General features: G+C 35.9%; 1 protein-coding gene across 5 annotated transcripts in view; it reads left to right on the top strand.

Moving 5' to 3' along the window:
* Positions 1 to 26,543, top strand: part of PEX5L (peroxisomal biogenesis factor 5 like) — a 260,490-nt gene that overhangs the window by 164,150 nt on the left and 69,797 nt on the right. For all 5 annotated transcript variants that reach the window (XM_074298262.1, XM_074298261.1, XM_074298260.1 and 2 more), the window contains 4 exons: positions 4,649 to 4,760; positions 13,464 to 13,658; positions 19,208 to 19,331; positions 20,177 to 20,273. In XM_074298262.1, coding sequence (XP_074154363.1) covers positions 4,649 to 4,760; positions 13,464 to 13,658; positions 19,208 to 19,331; positions 20,177 to 20,273 — 528 coding nt within the window. The remainder of the gene's footprint in view (positions 1 to 4,648; positions 4,761 to 13,463; positions 13,659 to 19,207; positions 19,332 to 20,176; positions 20,274 to 26,543) is intronic.

The following is a 26,543-nucleotide window of genomic DNA, read 5'->3' as shown; positions in this document are numbered from 1 at the left end:
CTCATCCTCCAAAGTTTTATATGAACCAAACTAGTTTCCCATAGGAGAAAAAATAAAACATTGACCTAGAAAGCAGGAAAATGCAGAAAATGCCTAGGAGAATGTTCAGGGAAGCCAGTCTAAGGAATTTGGGGTAAAAATAAATGGGGTGATGGGCTTAAAACAGCCTGGGTGCCAAATTCAAATTAGGAGACTAGGTCCAGACAAAGACCGATATTACAAGAATCTAATACATTCTACCTAATAGAAACCTTTCTTTTCCTATAAATAACATACAAATAAAAGGGATAGAAATTAGCACTGTTCACATTAAAAAGTCTACTTTTCAATTCTGTTTTCTGGTCCTGTTTCCATCAACCATCAATACAGAGATTGCTAAGCAATCTTCCTATTTAAAAAAAAAATTAAAGAAGTGCTTGGTTGAATGAGATGGAAAGAGGCCGAAATCCTTCTGTTAACTTTCAGCAGATTTGCCTACAAGCATTAAGCCTGCCAAGAAACCTACCCACTTCCTTAGTTTCCTCTGAGGGTTGTTTCCTATGAGATTTTTATGTAGCTAAACCATCCTACTGCCTTATGTTTCCTATATGACATTTTTATGAGAAAAAAAATTACCCTTACTGCTTCCCAAATAAGGTTTTTATGTGGATAGACCATCCCACTTCCTTATTGTTTCCAACATAAAATTTTTAGGTGCAAACCATCCCACTTCCTTTAATTTTTTTAACCAGACCTGTGATTTTGTAGGTATAAGGAACTCCCAGGAAGAAAGCTCCCTCTATGAAAGCAGGTTGATATCTTCTCTCCAACATACCATCCAGGTTCCACTGATAGGATAGATAAGTAATTTGCACAGTGTCATATAGCCAGTGTATTTCGGAGGCAAGATATAAACTCAAGTACTCCTTGACTCCCAACTCAGTCGACCATCCAGTTCACTGGGCTGCCTTATCCATTGCTTCTCAAACACAGATTTTCTGTAGACAAACTATCCCATTTCCTTATAGTTTCCTATATTATTTTCATGTAAATAAACAATTCCATTGCCTTTTTTTGTCTTTCACTTTGAAATTATTTTCTCCCTTATATAGTAATATTATTTTTTTATCAAGTTTACTCTTGACAGGAGGCTCTAAATAATTTACATCTGAGCATAAATTTCAGAAATCTAATACTCTGGGGACTCGTTTTTGCTGTTCTCCTGAAGTTTAGACCAATTCCTAATATTTATCATTGTAGTCAACACAGAGTTCTGGCTTTGAGAAGCAATGAATGTTTAGGGGCTTTTTTTCTGCAGAATAATTTAATTTAATCTAAATTTGTCATTAAAGAAATTCTAAAGCCTGCCAAGGTAATACAAATTATACTTACCAAATATTCTTACCATATTGAGATGTCCTGAAGCTATAGCCAAGGGAGCTAGCCCTCTTTGATTGTTAACTTTTATCCTTCTTAAATCTAAATTATAGTAACAGAGAAATGGTTTCCAACAGACATCTGTATGATCCTATACTTGCTCCCGACATAAATGTCCAACACCTAAAATAACAACTTGGGTTAAAAATATCATATTCCTCTTATTAGTGAATATATGTCAGTCAATGAGTGCAATATGGTTCTGGGTGGCACAACAGAAGCCGTAAAAATCAGTCAATTATGAAGCACTCGTTAAATGTCTTTCTATAATGTGCCAGAAATTTTGCTAAATCCATTAGTATCAAGCATTTATAAAGTGCTTATTATGTACCATGTACCACTCTGGGCACTAGGAATACAAAGAAAGGCCAAAAAATATGTTCTCTACTTTCAAGGAGTATACACTGTGATGGAGGAGACAGTAGATAACTGCAGAGTTATATGAAAGAAATATACAGATGAGGTCATCTGAAAGACACTCTGACACTGGGGATTAGGAAAGGCTCCTTGTTATAGGTGAGATTTAAACTGAATTTAAGAACCAAGTGCTGGTAATATAAAAAGCAAAGTTGGGGATACAAGGGCAAAGGTGAATCAATCCTTTGCTTTAAGAGATTCTCCTTGGTAATTGCTATTCATTTGTCTTTCACGAGCACAAGGTAGTACCTTAATAAAGGAGCCCTTCTTCAGCTATTAAAGCTTTCTGGTTCAATAGACTTTAAAGCTTGTGTAGGCAGCTATCAATCTTTCAGGACATAAAATGTCACTTCCCCCGGAGTGACAAATATGCTACCACAATGACCACGAAGTGGACAATCTCAAATGAGATGACTGGCAGTTTCTATATTCCTGTGGAATTGTCAGGGACAGATAGCTGGCCAGCACAGCAGAAGTCACTAAGCTTCAAAAGCTTGAGCAACGATCACTGGACATATTGGATCCTGGGATCCAGGATTTAGAGTTAGAATCAACCTTAGTGGACATGGAGATCAGCCTCATTGTTCCACAGGTGAGAATGACTAACTTGTCTCCCTGTAACCCAAGTAGCAATGGAAGAATAAAGATTTGAACCTAGGTCCTCAAACTCCTAGCAGGGGTCTTCCTGTTCTACCACACTGCCTCCTAAGGAACACTACCTATAGCAAACCTAGAGGAAGGAGAGGAGCAATTTTTTTTTATTTTCTGGAAGATCTAATTCAGGACATTTCTATTCTATTTCTGGATACTAATGGTGACTTTTATATAACAAAGGATAATCATAGCAGACACTCAGAAACTCAGACTAGCCCACATTCTACCAAATTCAATTAGTATTTTTCTAAAACATGAGGGTATAGTCCCAAAATATTCAAACTTCTTTCAGTTGGAGGCAGAGACCTGGCAATGAATGCTGGACTTTTTGGTTTAGGTGAACATCTTCAGAATGTTGTCTCAACATTATTGGGTGACCTTCATACATCAAAAATACACAAAAGCTGTTGGAGAGATTTTAAAATGTTCTTAAGAGAGACTTGAACACTTAAGCTTCTCCCTTAACAAGGACTACCATGATTTCAGTTTTGAGAGAACATCCTCCCCAGCTACAGGTCATGTATAACCTTTTTTATAACCTGGTAGCTAAAGCTCAGAGAATACAACAAATCTTCACATTTATCACTATCAGAGTCCAGGCTATGCATCGCAATAACCCTCTATGGCTGCTGATTGTAATTCATCAGAGAGGTAGAGTCTCATAGTACAGATGAATCAAATTAATATGGTCAATATCCAAGCGACCATTCATCCAACTAATAACTCAAACAATTAAAAAGCATTTATTAAGCACCTACTATGAGTCAAAGTCTATGCTAGATTCTGGAACTACAAAGATGGAAATGAAACAATCCTTTCCCTAATAGAACTCCCATGTTGATTAAGCATTTAATTAAGCATTAAATACTTCCTTCCTTTTTGCTTATTTAGAGAAATTATCCAAAATTTGTTAAGGGACCATAGTTAGCAGCCATCAGGTCTCTATTACCATACCTGGGTCATTCTGCCAGTGAAATAACAACATGGAACCCACAGAAGCAAGACAACATCCGTGGACTTCTACTTACTGCTTTAGAAGTTACATATATTTCTAATTTAGGTTTCTAAATATATGTAAAATATCTAGTTATTTTTTTCTTTGTTGTTCTCCCTCCCTCCAGTAACAAACCAGAAATAAATGATTTATCTTAAGAGATCTAATAATAATAATAATAATAATAATAATAATCCAATCTTGCAAAGAAGATAAATTACAGGGTGAGTAGTTGAATCACATAGGAAGATTTCAATTTCCAAATGGGTTTCCCAAAGTGTTCCTTCAAATGATTTCCCTTGTAAACTTCCACGTTTACTTTAAGCTCATTAATCAAAGATGGCCAGATGAGGGCAAGTGAAGAGTTAAATTGAGTAGCTTCAAACTAAGGTGCTCAATTAAATTCAACAAACATTTATTAATTGACTACTGTATACCAGGCACTATTCGGCAATGCAGATAGAGACACAAAAATGAAAATTACTGTAAGAAATCAATAGCAGGCTCTTTACCATTAGAATAGAAAACAAGAGGGAATATTACTGACAAAAATTTCAACTTTTAAAGACATGACTATTACATACAAAGCACTGGTACAATTAACACTTTTCAGTGGCACCATGATAAAATGGTATTTTCATTCCATACAAGACAACATAGAAGGAACTTGGGCTCTTTCTATTTTTAACTGAGAGTTTACATACATGTAAATACATATGTGTGTGCTGACACGTCTCATGAGCACACAGGAACATTATGATTGGGCCATCCTACCTAGAAGATGTACACTGTGAAACCAAACCTATTCCTGCTACTTTTAACATGTTATTTTCTTGGTTTAGCAGTGAGAAATCAAGGATTGGCTATTAATGATTGAGGCTGAACAAGAGTCCCAATGGCACTTTAACAATAGAAATTGACTCAAAGAATCTTGTAGAATGGGAGGAAGCTTAAAAGCTTTTAAATTAAAGATAACTGCACTGGGGAAGAGGGCAGTGGTGGGTAGAATTTTGATAGTGCTAGAAGGCTCATTTTGTTTGTTCGTTTGTTTAGCTTAATTTTTTTTGATAGGCTTGCTATTCCCATTTTGTTGCAAGGCTGCATTGTAATTAGTCTGGTTCTGTTGCTAAAACAAGCTTTCTGATACCTGTATTCATTTGTCCTTAGCTGGTGAATGAACAGCAAGAAAGCAGACCCCTTCTAAGCCCTTCCATCGATGACTTTCTCTGTGAGACCAAAGCGGAAGCCATAGCCAGGCCAGTAACATCAAATACAGCAGGTAATTAATTTTCTTGATCTCATTCGAACTCAAATAGAATTAATCTGGGCAATCATGAAATTCTAATTTTCTTTCCATAGTACACTTACATATTTGCTTCCAAAAAGGGAGAAGATCCTTTCCAACCAAACAAAGCTTTATAATACCTTTTGTGCTGTTAGATATAAATCCACAAAGCAGTTTTTATGGTGCAACAAATTGTAATCTATGTACCAGTTTCATGAAATGAGAAAGAGGGGCAACTAGATGGCACAGTGGATAGAGCACTGACCTTGGAGTCAGGGAAAGGAGTCAACATGGTTGAATTTTTTTTCTTTTCACACATCCATATCTATATTTGTATCTATATCTCATACAGGGTGAGAAGTAGTGCAGTGTAGTCTTGAAGGAAGACTCAGCTTCAAAGTCCTTCCTCTGACATATACTAACAAATTATTTCAGAAACTCTTTAAGATAATCCATTTGGAGGAGTTGCCATAAATCAGCAAATGAAGTTTCTATACTGTGAATTCCCGTTCTGATGAAATCACAAGATGAGGAGGGAGGAAGTGGAGAGGAGGGATGTAAGAGATACCTTTTGAAAGATCTCTCCATAACAAAAAGATTGCTCAAGCTAACATGATGATAAATTTGTCTCCAGCCATGTTTAAAAAAAATCCTCATACAATAAAATAATATGGATGATTCTTTTAAGACATCATTTAAATGAATTTGATGTGATGATGGAAAGCTTATTTAATTTCTTATGCATAAATCTGGTACTTGCCATGCATGCAGACACACATACACAAATCCCACATCCACAAATTTTGACAAGTCCACTAGAAATAAACAAACTTGATTTTAATTTAAGCAATAATTTTAGCCTTATAGTTTTATCACCCATAGATAAAATTACTTACATGTTTTATCAAGGAAAGAAGAAAAATTCATAAAACTAGAAGGACATTCTTGAGAAATAATAAGAAAAAATGTTTTGAATAAAAACACAAATGTGATTTTGGTTGTGCATGAGTTTATTAAATTTGGCCCAACCCTCTAAATTGCTTATTACATTCTCAGTAAGAAAGTAGTCATGGATTCTTGAAGGCCCTAAAGCAGGAAAAAAGTTGGAGAGAGGGCAAGTTCTTTTTGGGCCTGGATCTCAGAATCTTCTGTTCCTTCCAACCCTTACTTAGATTACAGAGAATCCCAAAGCTATAAGTGGCAATTTTGAACCTAGGGAGAACAGAGAGGGGAAAAAACATCCATAATCAGTGTTTTCAAATCAATTTCTACAGTCAAAACAGTATCCTCATGCCCATGAGCAGAAACAAAGGAACACCAGTTCTGGTGTAAGGATAGAGCAGAGCAGGGCTAGTCCAGAGAAGAATTCTTTTGAGACAAGTAAGTACTCCAGAAAATGGAAGTGGATTGTCTGATAGCTCCCTATTTTAACCAGCACTTCTTGGAAACTAGATGTTGAGAGGCAATATGGCTTAATGGATAGAGAGCTAGCCTCAGAACCATGCATTTTAATCCTGCTCTGAAATATATTCTGTGACCATACACTTAATTTCTCCATAGACCAGGATATCTTCTAAGACTACATAAATTAAAGGACTGTTGTATTAAAGTTTCTCTCCATCAATGAAATAACAAACCTAAACTCAAAAATAAAAAAACACATATGGTTGCTAGGTTATGTTATTTTTTGGTGATGGACCATAAGTGCCTTAGGTACCTTCAAAATTTAGCACTAAAGGCTAAGCCCCATCATTCCACCCTGGTTACACCTCTATCCCACTCACTCTAGAAGGATATCCTTGAGAAAAGTATAAAGTTTGATGTAATAATCTTTGAGAAAAGGGTTTTTCTATTTTTCTAAATAATCTCTTCAAAAAATAGAGAGCCAAAAGAGTTTGATTAGAACAAAGAAAATGTATCATTTCCTGGGTATAATCAATTCAGTAGAAAATACACTTCGCAGGAGTGTCTATTTAAGTGAGGAGGGTTGGGGAATCTCTGTCTTTAGTGTACTCAGCCTCATCTCTTGAACACATCTTATTTATGAGCTCTTCACAGTAAAAAGCCTCATGTTTGCAATTTAGAAGGCAAATATTTTACTTCAAATGTAACCTCTCAGGACAGATTAATTTCTCAAGAGTCCAAAAAAATCCCCAACAATAATTAATATAATTTTGGAACAACATTAAAATAACATAAAAGACACTCATAAATGTATAAAGATAAATCAAAATGGTGACTCCTTTACTAATTTTTCATTTTTAAAAAGAGTTATTTTCTAGAAAATAACTTGGAAGAAATGCTAAGTTTTCATTGTTTTCCACATTGTTTCCAATTAATCTTAGCCTTTTCTTTATCTCAACAGTGAGGGAAATTGCATGTCATCCAGAAGTGGGCTAATTTAATTTGGCCAAATGAAATTAAAGTCAAGTTTATTATTAAGGAAATACATAGTATATAATGTTTCACTCTTATATACTACAAGATCAAAGCAAAGCTTCCTATAGGATTCTATTTCATCATTTTAGTGGCCATGCTTTGGAAAAAAAGGATATTTCAAGGTATTGGCCAGTGAATTTCTTTCAGCTCAAAAATCTGAGAACACCTAGACACACTCTCAGGTCCTTGAGAGAGCCTCAGAGTTTCTTTTTCCTTCTTTCAAAATGCCAGCTCAAATATCTTCCTCTACATGAGGTTTTCCTTGATTCCTTCAATGGTTAGTGCCCTCTATCCCAAACTACCTTGGATTTAACTTTTTGTTGCTATCGTTGAACCTTTTAAGTCATGTCTGAGTTTTCGTGACCCTGTTTAGGTTTTTCTTGGCAAAGCTACTGGAATGGTTTGTCATTTCCTTCTCCAGCTCATTTTACAGATGAGCTCTCTTGGACATGTGATCATCAGACAAATTGGAACTGGGGAGTTTCATTTTAAGAGCAACAAAAAGCTCTGCTGCATTGTCAAATCATTGAAGTTTTTTGGAAACAAGATTTGAGTCAATTAAACACAGCAAGAAATGGGCAAAGATTCAAGGTAGAAGGTAGAACCCTGGGAAAGGGAAATCATGGCACAATGCCCACAAAGTACCATGGATCTTAGTGCCAGTGAGTTCATTCCATAGTTAGAAAACCAGAAAAGCACAAATCTTCAACTTATATAGAAAAAGGAAATAAGTAGTAAAAATTGTATGCCTAAAGAGAAGGATTAAGAAAATGCTTTAGGGTTTTTGACACCATCAGCCAGCCAGGTTGTTTCTCCCTTCTTGAAGAGTGGAAAGAATTTCTATTTTTCTTTGAATTCCCCACATTTCCAGTGTATAGCAAATACTTAATAAATGCTTGTTAACTGATTAATGATAAATATAATAAAAGGATTTCTTTTTTAATAATAATAATCACTTTTTATTTTTCAAAATCATCTCACAAAACCTTGTGTTCCAAATTTTTCTCCCTCTCTCTCCTCTTCTCCCCTTCCTTAGACTCAAGTAATAGCATATAGGTTAAATATGTGCAATTCTTCCAAACATGTTTCCACTTTTGTCATACTGCACAAGAAAAATCAGATCAAAAGGGGAAAAAACACAAGAAAAAAAATGAGCAAATAAACAATAACAACAACAAAGATGAGAATATTATGCTTTGATCCACATTCGGTCTCCATAGTTTTCTCTCTGGATGCAGATGGCACTTTCCATCCCAAGTCTATTAGAATTGTCTTGAATCACCACATTGTTGAGAAGAGCCGTGTCCGTCAGGGTTGTTGATGTGTGTTCTCTTGGTTCTATTCACTTCCCTTAGCATCTTAAAGGAACTTCAAATCACAATTTTTGTGTCCCTGATAGAAAGCGAGGCTAGGTCAGGAAGCATCTTAGAATTAAAGCATTTTCTCTGAGGCAAAGGCAAAGAGTCTTTATATACTGATGCAGCAGTCAGGTTCATATCTTACATCCTAACCAAAGGGACCTAGTCACAAGAAAGTAACTTGAACATCATTTCTCCTGCTTCAAATGAATGAGAAGCTGAGTCTAGCCTGCTATGCTTTAGAAATCAGCATCATCTGAGAATTGTCTACTTCAACATTCCAACTTAATCACTGAATCTCCTCTCCCCCTTCATAAGCTGGTAACAAACAAGGCTTTGTGTTTCCCATTTGCTTGGAAGAGAACAAAGGGTGGGAAAAGGTGGAAAAGCCTGCAAGAAGTGTGAGATGTGCTGGTGAGAGGAAGAATGGATTTTTTAATAAATTATCTTTTTGGATTTACATAACTCTCATTTTCTTTTTTTTTCTTTTTTTTAATAAATTATCTTTTTGGATTTACATAACTCTCATTTTCTTTTCCCTCCTTCTTTCTATTGTTTTAAGCTACCTGAATGGTAGGAACTGAACTATGAAATTAATTTAATATTCCCAAATTATTATTCTATGACACATATTCTTCCTGTGCTCAAATAGAGTATTTTAATATAATTTGCCGCTAAGTGATGCCAGGGGTCAATGACTAATTCCCAACTGTTTTTAAAATTAGAAAGAAAAAAAAGAGAACATTTCATATTGGTGTTCTATAACTTTTTATCTAAAATGAGACAATTTGAGTCTATGCAAACTGAGTGGTTTCCCCCACTTACCAAAGCTCTCGAGCAGAAGAGAGTCCTCAGATGTTGAGTTCAATTTTTTTCCATTTTGTAAATAGAGGAAACAGAGGCCCAGGGACATTAAAGAATCTTAGAATCTGAGAGCTGTAAGAGAGCTCAGAACCATCTAGTCCAATATGTACATGAAAAAATTCCCACTCCAAATGACCTATCCTATGTCTCACAGCTATTAAGCATCAAAGGTAAGATTTGAATCTAGGTCTTCTGACTCCAGGACTAGTGATCTTTCTGCTTTCCGTTCTCATTCTTAGACCTAGAAATTCTACCAATAAGCTGGGTATTCTGAGAATCCATCTGGAATCATCATCACTTCTAAATAGTATGAAATGTATACGTGTATATACACATATATGGTAGCACAGTGGATACAGAACTATGCTTGGAATCAGGAAAATTTATCTTGCATGAATTCAAATGCAACCTCAGATACTAACTAGCCATGTGACCTTGGGCAAGTCACCTGTTTGCCTCAATTTCCTCATCTATAAAATGAGCTGGAAAAGGAAATGGCAAACCACTCTAGTACCTTTGTCAAGAAAACCTTAAATGGGGTCATGGGGAGTTGAAAAACAACTTAACAACAAAAAATATACATGTATACACATACCACAGGTACATTGTGTGTATCTACACACATATATACATGTGTATATACACATCATACATCTATTATACATATGACATATCTATGTGCATATATACTGGATGTTTATGCATATATAGTAGATAATATTATATGTGTATATTATCCATTAATATTTTATATGTATGTGTGTATTCCAGTATAATTAGCCAATTCTTTTCTTCCTCTGCTCAAATATTTCCTCATTGTTCATTTCTCACAGGGCTTTCACAAAGGATTTTTTTTTAACCGTCTCCTCCATAAATGTTGTGTCTAAAACAAGATAAATCAGTCCAACCCTAATGTATATCTTATCTTATCCTAAGCACGCTATCTCCAAACACTGAGCATTTTCAAATATTGTCCCATTTCTAGAATTCCCTCCTTCTGAAGCTTCACCTCCAAATCTCTTGGCTTTCTTTTAAGTCTCAGTTAAAGCCCAACCTTCCACAAGAAATTTTGTCCTATTCTGTTACCCCAATTTATGTTGTAGCTAGCTTGTTTGTACATAGTTGCTTACATGTTTTCTCTTGCATTGAGAGTAGAACAAAACAAACTGGTTTTTGCCTTTCTTTGTATCGTCATCTCTTAGCACAGAGCCTGACACTTACTAGATGCTTTAAAATACTAGTTAATTATCCTTACTACCTTTTATTATCCTGACTATCCTTACTACCAGTTCTGTCTTCCCTTCTGAAATGTCTATCTCCTATTCCTAGCTGTGCCCCCCTAAAAACAAATAGAAGAAGCATCATCCTTCCTACAAGAGATTTGGACATGAGCTTTGTAACTTGTCTGAGCCTTTTTTACTTCAGGTTAAATTTCCTTTCCATTTCCTTTCCATTTGCTTCTCCTTTCCTTTTCCATTCCTTCTGTCATTCATCACATGGCATGGTTTCTGGTGCCTTCACCTTTCTGATGCCCCTCCTCTATATGTTTTAAAATTTATCCATGCCCTTCCCAAAATGTAGTGACCAAAGCAAAGACAATACATCTAGTTGTGGTATGAACAGGGCTTGACCAGGATCAGTAAAATCCTGGGTTTATACATGTTAGACTTGTTCCACTAGAGGGTGCATTGTCAATGTCATGAGTTCAATTTGACTAGAAGCATTCTCATATATGTGTACCATTGATCCCAAGGTTACAGGGAGTGTGACTGGATTGACAAAAATCCAACACCACTAGAAAATGATATTTCCCTCATCTTCTAGTGTAGAAACCCATTAAAAAAACCAGTAACTAAGCTAATCTGCCAAAACCTAACCTTGATACATCAATACTAGCTCTCAGGAATCACTGCTTTCCTTTCTAAGTGCTCACAAATCACCTCTTTAATAGGAAAGTCCAGTATTTAGATAGGAATCAAAAGCAAGCTCACTGATCTTCATTTTGAAGATGCCATATGTCCTTCTGTGGCACCTTTCCCATTAAGCCATACTTTTTCTAAACTCTAAAATTTTCTTGGATAGAGAAAACTATTCAGAAAATTTACCAAAAGGACAATAGTCAAATATTTATTGGTATTAGAAAATACAAATAGCTTTCTAACAATTCAAGTTGTACAGAAATGGCATGGGCTGCTTGATTCTGTAATTCAATTCAACTTTTGAAATCAGTTATTAAACTCCTCTGTACAAATGACAAATGACATTCAAAGATTATAGTGTCCTATTCTAGAGCTGGAAAGGATCTCACAGGTTGATAAATCCAAATCCCTTTTTATGCAAATAAGGAAATTGATACAATTATGTCTCTTCAAGGGGCTTATGATCTAATAATATTTAATTCAGATAACTAATTAATATATTATATGTTATAAATACAAGTTATAATCTTAATTATATTTTACAATGTAATATTTAATTTCTAATATATTTATACAATTTGTACATTTATAATTATATTATATATTATCAAATATAACATGATTATGTTATAGAATATAAATTTTATTAAATATAAATATTATACATAATATATAAATTGAAACTTTAATTATGATTAATAAATAATAATCTAATACATTTTAGAAGTATGTACATAGCAGATGAAAGGCAACTCTCAAGAAAATTCAAATAGGATCACAGATCTAACATTGGGAAGGTTCTCTGAAGTCATCTAACCAAATTCCTTCGTTTTTAGATGATGAAATTGGGAATCAGATGTGCTAAGTGATTTGGTTACACAGATAGTAAGTAACAAAGCAGAGGATTTGCATCCAACCCCTGCTGACACTAAGTTTTGGAATCTTTTCATTATATGAAACTGCCTCTGGATTACAGAGAGAATTCCTATATTAAATAGGAAATGTGAGAAGGTCCCTTTCAACGTTTAATTGGATTCTATAATGGTAAATAATTTGTATGCTTAATATTGTACTGCATCTTATTTCTTAGGTGAAGAGTTGAAGGAGAAATTATTCTTAGATAATTAAATTCTATAGGACTCATAACTAAATCTTTACCATATCTCTTTGAGAACATAACTCTCAGTGAGAGATAAGAAAACTGCATCCTAAAATAGTCCTCTATAAAAGAACGGAATGTGATGATAATGATGCAGAAAAGTACCCATAATTCACATTGGAGTTTGTTACTTTTTCATTTCTTTTGGAATTTCAGAAATGGTAAGGTCACATCTGGCTTTATCATATCAAACACTAGAGTACTTCTCAAATGACAGTTCTATGATTCCTAAATCATTTGGGGTACAATAGAAGACTTGGGGGGAATCTTTTGGACTGGGCCTTTGAATTCATCAGTATAAGGAACTTCAAGTATAGAAACTCCCTTTACCATTGTAAGCCAGTGTCTGCTCTTCAACTTCATCTTAAAGGGTTACTGAGGTAGTTATATCACTCAGCCACACAGCCAAGAGGTGTCAAAGATGAATTAGATCCAGTTCTTCCTAATTCAAAAGTATTCACTCCATTCAGTTAACTTGTATTTGGTATCCATCTGGTCAGAGAGATCCAATCCTTATAAATGTATACTAAATTGGGGCAGCTAGGTGGTGCAGTGGATAGAGCACCAGCCCTGAAGTCAGGAGGACCTCAGGTTAAATCTGGTCTCAGACACTTAACACTTCCTAGCTGTGTGACCCTGGGCAAGTCACTTAACGCCAATTGCCATAGATAGATAGATAGATAGATAGATAGATAGATAGATAGATAGATGTATTAAATTAAAGTTATTAAATTTATTTATTTATGTATTAAAATTAAATTTAATTTAAATTTAATTAAATAAAATATAAGATTATTTAATTTGGTGGGTTCTAATATATATTACAGATTCAAAGTCAATAATAGTTGGCCAAAAGAAACCTTTGTGAAAAAAGAAAATATTGTGGTGATTTCAATAGCAATAAGTACAGTCTAATAACGATAAATTGGTTTAACTTAATGTCAAATGTCTCTGACAGTATTATCAACAGGTTTGGATCTCTTGGACTTGAGTGACCCTGTGTCACAAACCCAAAACAAAACAAAGAAGCTGGAGGCTACGCCAAAGAGCTCAAGCCACAAGAAGAAAGCTGATGGTTCTGACCTTATCAGCACGGATGCTGAGCAGAGAGGCCAGCCTCTGAGAATCCCAGAGACCTCCTCATTAGATTTAGGTAAGGTTAATAACATCCGTGTGCTACAGAGACATCTGGGGCTCTAGCTGTGGATTTGGCTGCCACCGTCTTCAGTCGTACTGTTCAACAGACCATGTTTGCTTCGCTTGATTCACACGGCCCCCAGAATGGTGCACCCTGCAGATGGGCGCTCCTAGTCAGCACTAAGGAGGATAACAGCTCCCCAGCCATATGCGCCTCACATGGCTTAACTTTGCAGGAGTGCCAATGCAACAAGGGAGAAGCGACATAAATAATATAAAAACATGAGCCAAGGTAAGCAGAGTGAGCCAGCTGTGTACACTGAGCTGATTTCACTCATCCTTCATAACGTGGCTTGAGAGACAGATATGTTAGTGACGGACAATCTCGTACATAGATCCAAAAAAACATCTGAACATAAGTGGAGTTTTAAATGAAGACGTCATGCAGTAGCAATCACTGTAAATTAGAGCTCTTGAAGATCTGTATATTCAGTATCTGTCTTGAACCTCACAATAACCCTGTGATGCAGGTATGACGGGTGCTATTACTTCCACTGAATATATGAGAAAACAAAAGCTTAGATCAAGGGTTCATCTACTCTCATCTCATCCCTTTTCCAGGTGAGAGAAGTTGAGGCAGAGGAAAAACTTGAATCTAGGTTTTGACTATGTAGGAATCTTTCCAAAGTATTATTGAAAAGTAGTAGAGTTCTGATTCACCATTCTCCTTTCAAAGGATCATCACATCATTGATTGAGGCTGGAAGAGACGGTCATGGTCATGTAATCCCCACCTATCCAGTAAAATATAAGTTCCTTGAAGGCAGACACTATTTTCTTTTTCTCTTTGTATATGCAATGCCTAGTACAGATCCTGATACATAGCAGGCATTTAATAAAAGGTCCCAGATTTATTGATTTGTGTCTCCAGTGCTTAGCACAATGTTTGGCACATCGTGACTATTTAATAAATGCCAGTTGAATGGATTAATCAACAAATCATTTTACAGACGGGGAGACTGAAACTGAGAGGGAAATGGATTGCCATGGCCATGATGCTCCTTCTTTTACTTATAAGGAAATTGAGACCCAGGAAGGTTGAGGCAAGTTACCCTCAAGATCATACAGAGTCTGAGAGGCTCTAGAATCAGTATTCCTTTCTTTATATTATATTAGTGGACTCATGATTGCTCAGGTTCCCTCGACCTGAGGGAGTCAAGAAGTATCAGAAGTAGGATCTGACCTCAGACTCTCCTCATAAGCAGTTGCATAAACATTGCTCTTCCTGTCTTCCTCCTTTCTCTAAAGCAGAAACATTGATGGCTCTGGTTTTTATTAGCCACGGAAGCCTCCATGTCCCTCTAGTTCTGTGCTACAACAGGGAAACTCTAAAGTTGGTTACTTAGAGAATAAATAAAGGGTTTTTGTCTCCATAGTCCCTAGCTGAAAATTTTTCTATGAAAAGAAAGGGGGAAAAACCATAAAAATCACTCCCTGAAATAGAAGAATTATTTGGATTCTTAGGGGGAAAGGGAGAGATATAAAACAATTAATAAAATATCTATGAGTAGTTTAAAGAAATGAAAAAGGCAATATTGCATAATGGGTAGATCCCTAACCTTGCAGTCTAGAAGAGCTTGGTTCAAGATCTGCATATTAATTGTGTAGCCCTGGATGATTCACTTAAGCTCTCTGAGTCTCAGTTTCTACATCTGTAAAATAGGGATAATAATAGTCAACAAACACTTTTAAAGCACTTATAATGTACCAAGGCAGTGGGCTAAGTAATGAAGATACAAAGGAAAAAAAAAAAGAAAGAAAGAAATAAGTCCTCTCTTCAAATAGCTTACATTCTGGTAATACCTTCCTTAAAGGGTAGTAGTGAAATCACTAATTTCTGTAAATGTTTTTGTGAACTTTAAAGTATATAAATCCTACATATTGTCATATATATGTGTGTATAGAGAGAGAGAAAAAGAGAGAGAAGAAAGAGAATCGAGAGAGAGGGAGAGGGAGAAGAGAGAGAAGAGAGGAGGGAAGAAAAGAGGGAGGAAGGGAGAAAAGGGAAGAGAAACAGAGAGACTGAGGAAAAAGAGAAAGAAGAGGATGAAAGAAAAAAGAGAGAGAGTGGGAGGGAGAAAAGGAGAGAGACAGAGAAGAGGGGAGGAATAGGGGGAGAGATAGAGAAAGAGAGAGACAGAAACAGAGACACATAGATAGACAGAGAAAGACAGAGACAGAAAGAGGAAGGGAAGGACAGAGGGAGAGAGAGAGGGAAAGGAGAGAACAGGAGAGGAGAAGGAGGAAGGTGGGGAGAGGGATGGAGGGAGAGACAGAGACAGAGAATCTGGGATATTATTAGTAGGCCAAGCATTGCACTATGGTAGGAGGAAGGAGAACAGGAAGCAAAACATTGTTGCTTTAGAATAAGGAAGGATAGAGATAGAGATGCATCAGGGAAATGGGGAGAGTCTCATCAGGCTCTCGTCACTCCTTCCTCCCCACCTCTCTACCCTCATTCACAAACTTTGGTTGAGAATTTACTTGCCACTAACCTGGGGTCCTTGGAAACCAGAGGGTTATGGAACTATCCCTTGGCCTCTTTCAGATCTGAGACTGTGTGCTCAGAGTAAAGTTTACAGCAGGGTTGTGTTTACTTGTGTTGCCCCCTGAAGAGCACAATGTTGGATCGATACAAAGTGTTGGAACTTTCCAAGCATATTAAGTCAGATACGTACCAAAGGTCTTGTGGCAGGAAGGATGAAGCTAGGACAAAAGCATCTGAGTTTGACTGAAAGCAGGCTGCATACAGCCTTCTGCCCCCACCTCTTCTTTCAATCCCTTTCTTTGGCAGAAAGTAGAGTCTATAGTACATGATTACTTTATTACTTCCATTCTCATAATGGTCTCCTGTCTTGGTTTATTCTAATTGAACCAAAAATACCTCCCAGACCCTTGGTGCTTCTTAGTAAATAGCCTAGGACATTTTCTCCATCAGAAACTGTTAGAAGTAGAGGGGACCTGAACAACCATCAAGTCTGGTTGTATGCTATAGGGAAAGGAATACTGATTCTATAGCCAATGGTCTTGGGTTCAAATGTTGCCTCTCAGACAACTCTCTATGATCTTGAGGATAACTTGCCTCAATCTTCCTGGGTCTCAGTTTACTAATAATGTAAAAGAAGATTAGACTGACTACAGAGTAGGTTACTTCTTACTCTCAATTTATGATCATTTGGAAAATTCTATCCACATCCAGAGAAATAACTGAGAGAGTCTGAATGCAGATTCAAACATGCTTTTGTTCATTTTGGTTTTCATGTTTTTTTTTCTTTTTGTTTTGTTTCTTCTTTAATCATGTGACTAATGTAGAAATACATATATTATACATGATTGCACATATATAACCTATATCAAATTGCTTGCCCTATTAGAGAGAATGGAAGGGGAGGAGAAAATCTGGAACTCAAAGGTTCATTAAAAATGAAGATAAAAAAAATGAAGATAAAATTGTTTTTATATGTAATTGAAATAAAATATAGTGCAATTTTTAAAATAAAAATTAATATTAAAAATCTATGATCATTATACTTTACAGATAAGAAACTAGCAACCCAAAAGGTTTTGCCCAAGTTCACCCAACTCCTTAGTAACATAATTAGGAGTCAGAACTGAGAAGCTTGCTAAAACTTTTCTTTATCCTAAAGAATTAGGCCACAGATAAATTTGCTAAGACTTCTTAGCTTTCTTGGTTCTCTATTCAGCCTCCCTCATGTTTTTGCAAATCCCTTCATATTTGGAGATAATAAAATGGCGAGTCTTAATTCCCCTTGCATCAATTTATTCAGGAAGAATTTCCTCCAGTAGAGGGACTGGCCACCAAAGACAACCCCAAGGGTCTATTCCTCATTTCAGCCTGAGAGCCAGCAGCTGGGAGAAGAAAAAACTAAGAGTCTCAAGTTGTTTTTTGGCCTCATAACAATACTCTTGGAAAACAACAGCTCACCTCGCTGATTATAATCATGACACTAATATGATTTCTTAGTTGTAATTAAACAAGAAAGCAATGAAGACACAGTTGCATAAAAAGATAGCACTACAAATAAACCACTCGTTGTAATCAAACTACTTCTTTTGGTGGTATGCTCTAAAGAGAAAGACCATTTTTTATAAAAGGATTTCTCAACCTGGGGTCCATGTTCCCTCAAGGGATCAAAGGATAGATTTCAGGCATCTATGACATTGGATTGGAAAAAAATTCATCTGTGTTTTCACTAACGGTGAGCTGAAATTTAGCATGTCCTTCCATTATGAATATAGGCAACAAACCACGATAGTATTGGGCTTCACCAAACTGTCAAATGTATCCATGATGCATGTACACAAGATTAAGAACTCTTGTCCTTCTTTCCATTTTTCTGAATGACAGACTCTTTGATTTGGACAGGACTTCAGCAGCCATCTAGTACAACCATGCCCCCCAAAGTTCCCTATGACATCACAGCATATGCCAATTCAAACTCTTCTTGAAGATTTCCAACAAAGGGGTATCCCCTAGTTCTATCTCATTGTCTTTGAGAATCGTACTAGCTTTTTGGATAACTGTCCTTATGACAAACCTAAAACTGCCATTCTGAAATTCCCATACTTTACTCCTGGGTCTGATTTCTGGGACCAAGCAAAAGAATCCTAATTTCTACTGGAGGACTGCTTTCAAATGCTTGAAGGAAACTCTCCTGCTGTCCTTCATTTTTTTTTTTTGCTTGTAAGTTGAGAACTCGAAGCATAGTATCAAAGTCATATATCATAAGTAGACTAAGAAATATTCTCAGGCTCATGGTAGAGGAGAGAATGTGATGGTAAGAACTATTTTGGATTTTCACTGAAAGATCAAGTCACTTCTGTTTTCTAAGTCACATCCATGTTCAAGCAGTTACCTGGTAAAGTGAGTAGTTTCTCAGAGCCTCCATATATCACATTTTTAGAAAGAAATAAATCAATCCTATTAATTAATAAACAATAAATTAAGCCTGTTATCTTTGGGGAATAAATGTTCCTTGGTAAGGGATATAATAGTTTGAAAATAATCCCTTAATGAAAGAGAGTAGTCTCTGTCAAGTAGCTCTAGAGATCTGTTGTTGACTGTTCTATTTTTAAAATGGAGTTTAGTCCTTCATTTATATAACAGCTCATTTCCCTAACCCTTTAAGTTTTGCCAAGCAATTGGTAAAAATTACCTCATTTGACCTTTACTTTACTGAAGTTGTTACTATATAAGACCCCATGTTACAGAGGAAAAAACTGACGCTCAGAGATGGTGAGTGAATTGCCCAGCATTACACAGTCAGCATCCTAGGCAACATTTGAACCCATGTTTTTCTTCAAGCTTCATGTTCTATCCATTAATGTATGGATGTAAAGTGTTTTTAAACCTTAATAATAGTTTATAAATGTTAGCCACTATTACCATTATACAGTTATAAAGTAACTCTTTAAATGCATTCAGGAGGAGAAAGGGAAAAGAGAAAGGTTGTTCAATTATTTAAATAATCTTTTTCCCCAATAGATATTCAAACACAACTGGACAAATGGGATGAAGTCAAATTTCATGGAGACAGAAATAGCAAGAGCCATGCTATGGCTGAGAGGAAGTCAACATCATCCAGGACTGGATCAAAAGAACTTTTATGGTAATATCAGAATTTGTCATTTAGTTCCTTGAACATGTATTTGCTAAGGGCCTACCATGTGAGAGACAGTAGCAAATATCTGATCACAATTCTAAGTCATGCTCCCCCCGCAAAAAAAAAAAAAAAAAGGCAGAAAAAATATCTATCCAAATTTTTGGTGCCATTTATGTGTTCAATCATAGGTAAATGACTGAAAAAACTGACTAGATTAGCCAATTGCACCCAGATAGTTCTGTTTCATATCACTGATCTAAGGTTTTTAGATAGAGTTTTTCTTTTTAAATTACATTCTACACTGGTCATTTTTGTTTATATTAAATTAAGAATTGGGTTTATTTAGTAGGTGAACATGATGATGTGTTGTTAAGGATTGAATATCAGCAACATTTTTCAAGCTTTTCAAAGCACAAAATGTTCTTGTCTTCAGTTACGCCTATGCATCTCCACTAAGAATGACATTTCAGTGTTATACAGAGATTAAAAAAAAATAACACTTGTGACATTGGGTGAGAAGTGTCCTAAGAAAAGCAATATTTGTTTAATGAGCCAGCATGGCTTCTGTATGGATACTGTCAGAGCTATTGTTTATTTTTGTACATGATTGGACAGGACCCTGGATCGATCTAACAAAGTGATTTTTCGCATTGTAGTCACTTAAATACTAACCAGAGCCAAGTGGACGAGATGGATAGCTATCTTCTTCATCAAAACACCATTGAGAGCTCTATTAACCAACAAATAGCATTTAAGCCCAAATTAACGAGGATTCTTGGTTGGTCATTTGTAGGAGAACTGTATTTTATGTTTCTCAAACTACATAAATTGATTAAACTCTTCCTTTGTAGGTCTTCAGAGAGTAGATCTCAGCCAGAATTGACTAGCGGGAAAAGTGCCCTCAATTCTGAGTCAGCTCCAGATTTAGACTTAGTGCCTCCAGCACAGGTAATAAAACCAATTTTCCATCTCTTCCAACCGTGATCTTTGTTCAACTTTTTAAAATGTGTCCTTTTTAAATAGGGAGTAATTGTTGATGAAATATATCCGGATTATATTGAGAGGGTTTGAAATGTGTCCTGTACATTGTATTCCATTGCATTCTCAGTCTTCTCATCCTCTGTGCCTTAAATAACTGACTTTATATTTGGTTGAACAATGTGCTAATGAAATTCACTGTGTACCTCACACTTTTTCCCCCTTGTTCCACCATTTACTGTTCCGTGATTTTGTGATATAGAATCTGTTCTACTCTAACATTCCCACTATTTATGTAACAAAACACAAGAAAGAGGAAATTGCATTTGGCGTGTTCATTCACATTTTGACTCTGGCACAAGGTACTATAAGTCAGTGTGCTCATTAGCTGGCAGGCAGGAGTGGAAAGAAAGTAGGAAAGAAAAGTTGCTTCAGCATTTCAGTGGTGACTGGACTATGGCTACACGTTTGAAACTAACGATGGTCTGAAGATAGATGATGCAGCTGAGCTGGTCACTTCACTTTGCTATTCAGGTGTAGAATGTAAGCTCCTTGAAGGCAGTCACTATTACTATATTTATAGTTACATAAATAAAGATACATAATACACTATAGTTACATAATGGATAGAAGTCTGGAACTAAAGGCAACCTGAATTCAAATCCTATCTTAGACACATTAACTATGAGACCCTGGGTAAGTCACTTAAACCTCAGTTTCCTCAACTATAAAATGAGGACAATAATAGCACCTATACGTAGGGATGTTGTGAGGATCAAATGAGACGTTGATAAAATGCTTTAGCACAATGCCTATCACATATAATCACATAAAATGCTTATTTTTTCCTTCTTTCTTTCCTTCCTTTATCCTTTCCTTCCATCTTGAATACTTTTATATTTGAATTTTCATTTGAATCAAATCATTGTTCCATAGATCTATAACAAGCAATATTGAAGATACAAAAGTATAGAATATGTCTCTCCTTTATAAACACAGATAATCAATTTTTCAAACTCTTAAGAGATATATATGATATATAGATATATATGTCTCCTCTACATGAAGCATACATATTTAACTCTCATAAAATATATTATACATATCTCATATATAGTATATGATATTGTTGTTGCTCAATAATTTTCAATTAAATCTGAAAACCATGATCCCATTTGAGGTTTTCTTGGCAAAGATACTGTAGGGACATGCCATTTCCTTCTCTAGTTCATTTTATAGATGTGGGAAGTGAAGTGAAGAGGATTAACAACTTGCCCAGGATCACACAGCTAGTAAATGTTGAAAGGCAGATTTGTACTCAGGGAGATGAGTCTCCCTCTCTAGTCCCAGCACTCTATCTACTGTGCTACCTAGTATCACTATTTAGGAGATACGGATAATATTGAGAGTTAAATCATTAAATATGACTATGCTATTTTTAAAAATAACAAATAATGATGTTTCCCATTCTACTTTTTCCTCTCTAACTTCGCAAATTCCATTGATGGCTTGTTTTATGGATTTTCTCAAGGGAGAATCATCATTTATTACCCTCATTCATTTGAAATGAATGCAGAGTTATATATAGTCTAAATACAATTTATATTATATTATATATATATTATCATATAATATATATATACTTCCTTTGATAAAATGGTATTTAAATTATGTCTATTCATTTATTCTATTTTCTCAAATGATGATAGATGATAGATAACTCAGTGCATGAAATACTGAGAGGATAGTGTTTCTCCCACCCCATGCCATCCTATGGAATTCTATTATTACTCTAGAGCCCATTTCAAATGCTCTTCCTCCAGGAAGTCTTTGAAATTATCTAGTTTCTGTAGCTTGAGAATGTCTTGGGCCTCTGATTTCCATGGTAGATAGAACCTCCAGATCAATTCCCACTCAGCAACTTGTAGACTTAGAAAGTAGTTTCAGGCACTGAGAGCTTGAGTGAATTGGAGCCACCATATGTCAAAGATGAGACTTGAACTCAAGTGTTCTTGACTCCAAGGCCAACTCTCTATCCACTATGACACACTGCCTCTAAGATATTAGAAAGTGCTCTTGAGTTGTGATCAAGCCAGTTGGATTTTAAGAGTTTATTTGTAAGTCAGTTGTTTTGGATTCATAATGTCTTTTGTCATAGAAGAATTTTTTCTTTAATGATAATGCTTAAGAAAAATAACTTTTAGTTAGATATAGATGGAAAGTTTTTTGGAGATTCCTAAAGGAACTAAGGGTCTGTCAAGGGTTTTAAACTTTGAAGAAAATGGTTTTTATTTTGTCTCATTTCACTTGAAAACTTATTGTTTTTCTTGTCTTTGATTTTAAAAAAAAATGATTTATTGCCCTACTTTATGTGAATCAGCCACAATTTGAGGACCTTTTGGGGGCTTATAAATGAAATGGAGAGGATTATATATATATATGTAAAGAAGGAAGGGGGTTAAATGAAATATGCCTGTCCAAGAGACATTGGCTGAGAAGTAGGAGCCAGTCAAAGATCAAAGTCACTAAGGATCTGTGCCATGTGAAAGATCAAGCAAAACCCAGCATGACACAGGACACCTGATGATCACAAGATGTGCCCTTCCCCATCTATGGATCTGGCTTTTACCAGAATAAGAAAGGAAAGCCATTTCCACATCCCTAGAATATGCTTCATGCAACTCATTGAAATGAAATGCTTAATTAGGAAGGACTGCAAGTTCAATCTTCAGGAAGCCTTATATTAAACACCTACTGAGCACCCAGCCTTCTGGTTAAAGCTAGAAATACAAAGACAAAAAAGAAATAACTCCAATCTTCAAGGAAGTTACATTCTAACAGGGAAGCTTATGTGAACATAGTTGGAAAACATATACAAAGTAACTTTGGGACAAAGAGTGGGGCAGTAGTCGCAACAAAATCACCTTGGCTATGGGATAAAAAAACTTCCTACAGAAGGTAATGATTAAGCTAAAAAGAAACCCAGTGTTTTAAGAGACAGAAGTCAGGATGAAGAACATTGCATGGTTAAGAGACAGCAAGTACATAAAAAATTATTTGTATGTGATTTTCATGTTATAGAATCTTTATTTTGGGGGAGATTCCTAAAATTTCATTGTCATTATCCCAAAATATGTTATTTCTTAGTTTTTTTTTGTTTTGTTTTGTTTTGTTTTTTTGCTGAGGCAATTGGGGTTAAGTGACTTTCCCAAGGCCACACAGCTAGGAAGTGTTAAGTGTCTGAGGTCAAATTTGAAGTCAAATCCTCCTGACTTCGGGGCTGATGTTACTGCACCAACTAGCTGCCCCTATTTCTTAGTTTTTATCTCCTAATCTGATGCTTTTCTTCTACACCTTCTCTCACTGATTCAGAACCCTTTTACAGGGACTATATAATAATGAAAGTTATTTTTATTTCATCTGAGTAGAAAGCTTCCAGAAAAAAAATCTTCCCTCAAATAAACAATTCTTCTGAAATATAGAATATTAGAACATTGCCCAGAGATCTTAAGGTTACGTGACTTGCCCAGAGTGACATGGTCAGTATGTCAGAGGCAGGATTTGATTTTTGTTATTGTTTGTCCTTTATTCCTGAGAAGATCTGTAATATCAGGGAGGTGATACTAAGGCATGAAAATGAGTTGGTTTTAAGTGAAAGTGAGCTGTTTAAAGTTATCAGCTTCACTTTCTCCTCCAGAGCCATCTGGGTCCAGTAAGATATATTTCAGGATGACTGGAGATGAGTGGGAGACTTTGGTCTTTTTAAATTAATCTATATCTCAAAATCCCAATACTATAAGTGCAGAACCTAATATAGCATTTATTCACTAATAAACTGGGCTGGGATTGGAGCACCATTACAGACAAGCCCATCACCCATGATCTCTCAGAGTATTGAGCCACAAAAATTTAAAACCATCATTGTTATAGATGTCACCATCCTAAACATTTGTCAATTCCAAACTATGTGAAACAAAATATAGACACTTAGAAGAAACTAAAACTGCATGAGAAAAGGAAAAAGAACATATCATGGCTATAGTGTTGCTGCAAAGAACTAGAATTCCTTTGGCTCAATTTAGTCACACAACTTGAGAGGTAGATGCTATTATTATCCTCATTTTCAGATGAGGAAATGGAGGCTAAGAATTTTAAATGATTTTTCTCAAAGTCACATAGCTACTAAACATTGACAATAATATTTTGAAGCCCAGACTTTCTGGCTCTAGGTCCATCACTCTATTTATCCTCTCCTTGTGGTTTTCAATTCACTCAAAGAGTAAGTCAGTCATAAAACTAAGATATGAATCCATCTCCTTTAAATCCAGATCATAGATCAAATGAGCTGCATCTTTAAAGTGTTCCAATTATTATTGTAGACTTGTCAGTTTAGAGCTGAGGGGTCATCAAGAGCTAACCCTAAAACAATCATTTCATTTTACAAATGAGAAAACCAGAGATGAGCAACTTGCCTAAAGTTATAAATTTAGGCCATCTACTGTAACACTTTGAATTTGCATTTGAGGAAACTGAGGCACAGTGAAGATAACCGGTTTGTCTGAAGCCAAAGAATTAGCAACTGGTAGAAACAGATTTGGCCTTATGTCAACTGACCCCTAAGCAAGCCCTGTTTCTCCTGTACCACCCTTTCTCTTCTCACTAAACCACAGAGGCCCCAGAAAATAGGAAAATGTCAAAAGATGATACAAGTAATTAGAAATCTCTGTTATGTTACCAAATAGTCAATCAACAAACATTTACTATATACCAGGTACTGTGCTAAACACTGGGGATACAAAGAATGGCAAAAACTCAAGACTTTCCCTCAAGGGACTCACATTCTACCAATGCTCCCAGCCCAGGCTCCCCAACAGGAAAATATTAGGTTACCCCATTTCAAGCCCTTCCTTGGAACCATGAATATAGATTCTTTAAGATTCCAAGGCATGTAATTTTTATGCATAATGAATGTATCATGAAAAACATCTTTTCTTCCCATGTGCTATTTCTAAATATATCCTCCTTTGAAATGACAACTTTCCCTAAAGCCAAAACGAGATGTTTCTTCATAGGTACCTTGGAGATTTGCACTCTGCAGAAGTAGGTGTTGCCTGTTACATAAACCTGGATCCTTGGGACAATTTAATGCAGCCACAAAATGTTTGTTTGAGCAGCAGAGGAGGCTTGGTGGGAGGCAGGACATTATATGACTCCCTGTGGGGGAGGAGGATTAGCTGGGGTCATCAGTTTCCATAGAAACGCAACATTCCCCTGCCTTATTAATACACCAGTGATTCTCCTGCTGACTGCCTGGATACTTGCTTACCCATCTCTAGTCTACCTGGTACAGGTATGGTACAGGAGCACAAGATGTATGTTTCTGATGACATGGGCAGAATTCTTATTTCTATAAGCTGAAATGCATACTGAAGACTTTAAGAAAACCCTTCACTGCCTAAGCGAACATAGGGCTGCTAGGTGGTATAGTGAATAGAACACCAAGCCCAAAGTCAGAAAGACTCAATTTGTGAGTTCAAATCTGGCCTCAGACACTTCCTAGCTATATGGTCCTAGGCAAGTCACTTGACCCTTAATTCCTCTTCTATAAAAAGAGCTGGAGAAGGAAATGGCAACTCATTCTAGCATCTCTGCCAAGAAAATCCCAAAATAGGGTTTGACAAAGAGTCAGACAAAATTGAAATAACTAAATAACGACAACAATGAAATTATTTGCCATTTCTTGCCAAGAAAACTCCAAAATGTGGTCATGAAGAGTCAGACATGACTAAAAAATGACTGAACAACAAAAGTAGGGAACATATGCTTATTTAATTTTTGTCTTTGTAACTGAAGCACGGGGCTTGCCCCCTGACAAATATTGGTTGAATGGATAAATTAATTAATTTCTGTATTGAAAGGCACTTCAGAGACCACCATTCTCCAGAAGTGGTAATACAAGCCTTTATTAGGAGAGCATCCACTATCCTCCAAGGCAACTCATTCTAATCTGGGGAAGAAAAAGAGAGACAGACAGACAGATAGACAGACAAGAGACAATGATAGAGATAGAGACAGAAAGATGCAGAGTCAAGAGAGGCAGAGAAAATATAAAGAAAGATAATAGAAGAAAGGTAAAGAAAGAGTAGTAGATACATAAAGAAAGAAAAAGCAAAAGAGGGCAAGCTATAGATTTAACATTCAATAAGTACTTCTTGTATGCTAGGCACTAGGGATCAAATC

The sequence above is a fragment of the Sminthopsis crassicaudata genome, chromosome 3 (genome assembly GCF_048593235.1).
Source record: "Sminthopsis crassicaudata isolate SCR6 chromosome 3, ASM4859323v1, whole genome shotgun sequence".
In the NCBI taxonomy this organism is placed as follows: domain Eukaryota; kingdom Metazoa; phylum Chordata; class Mammalia; order Dasyuromorphia; family Dasyuridae; genus Sminthopsis; species Sminthopsis crassicaudata.
The sequence above is the reverse complement of the archived record's forward strand: the minus strand, read 5'-3'. Positions and strand labels throughout refer to the sequence as shown.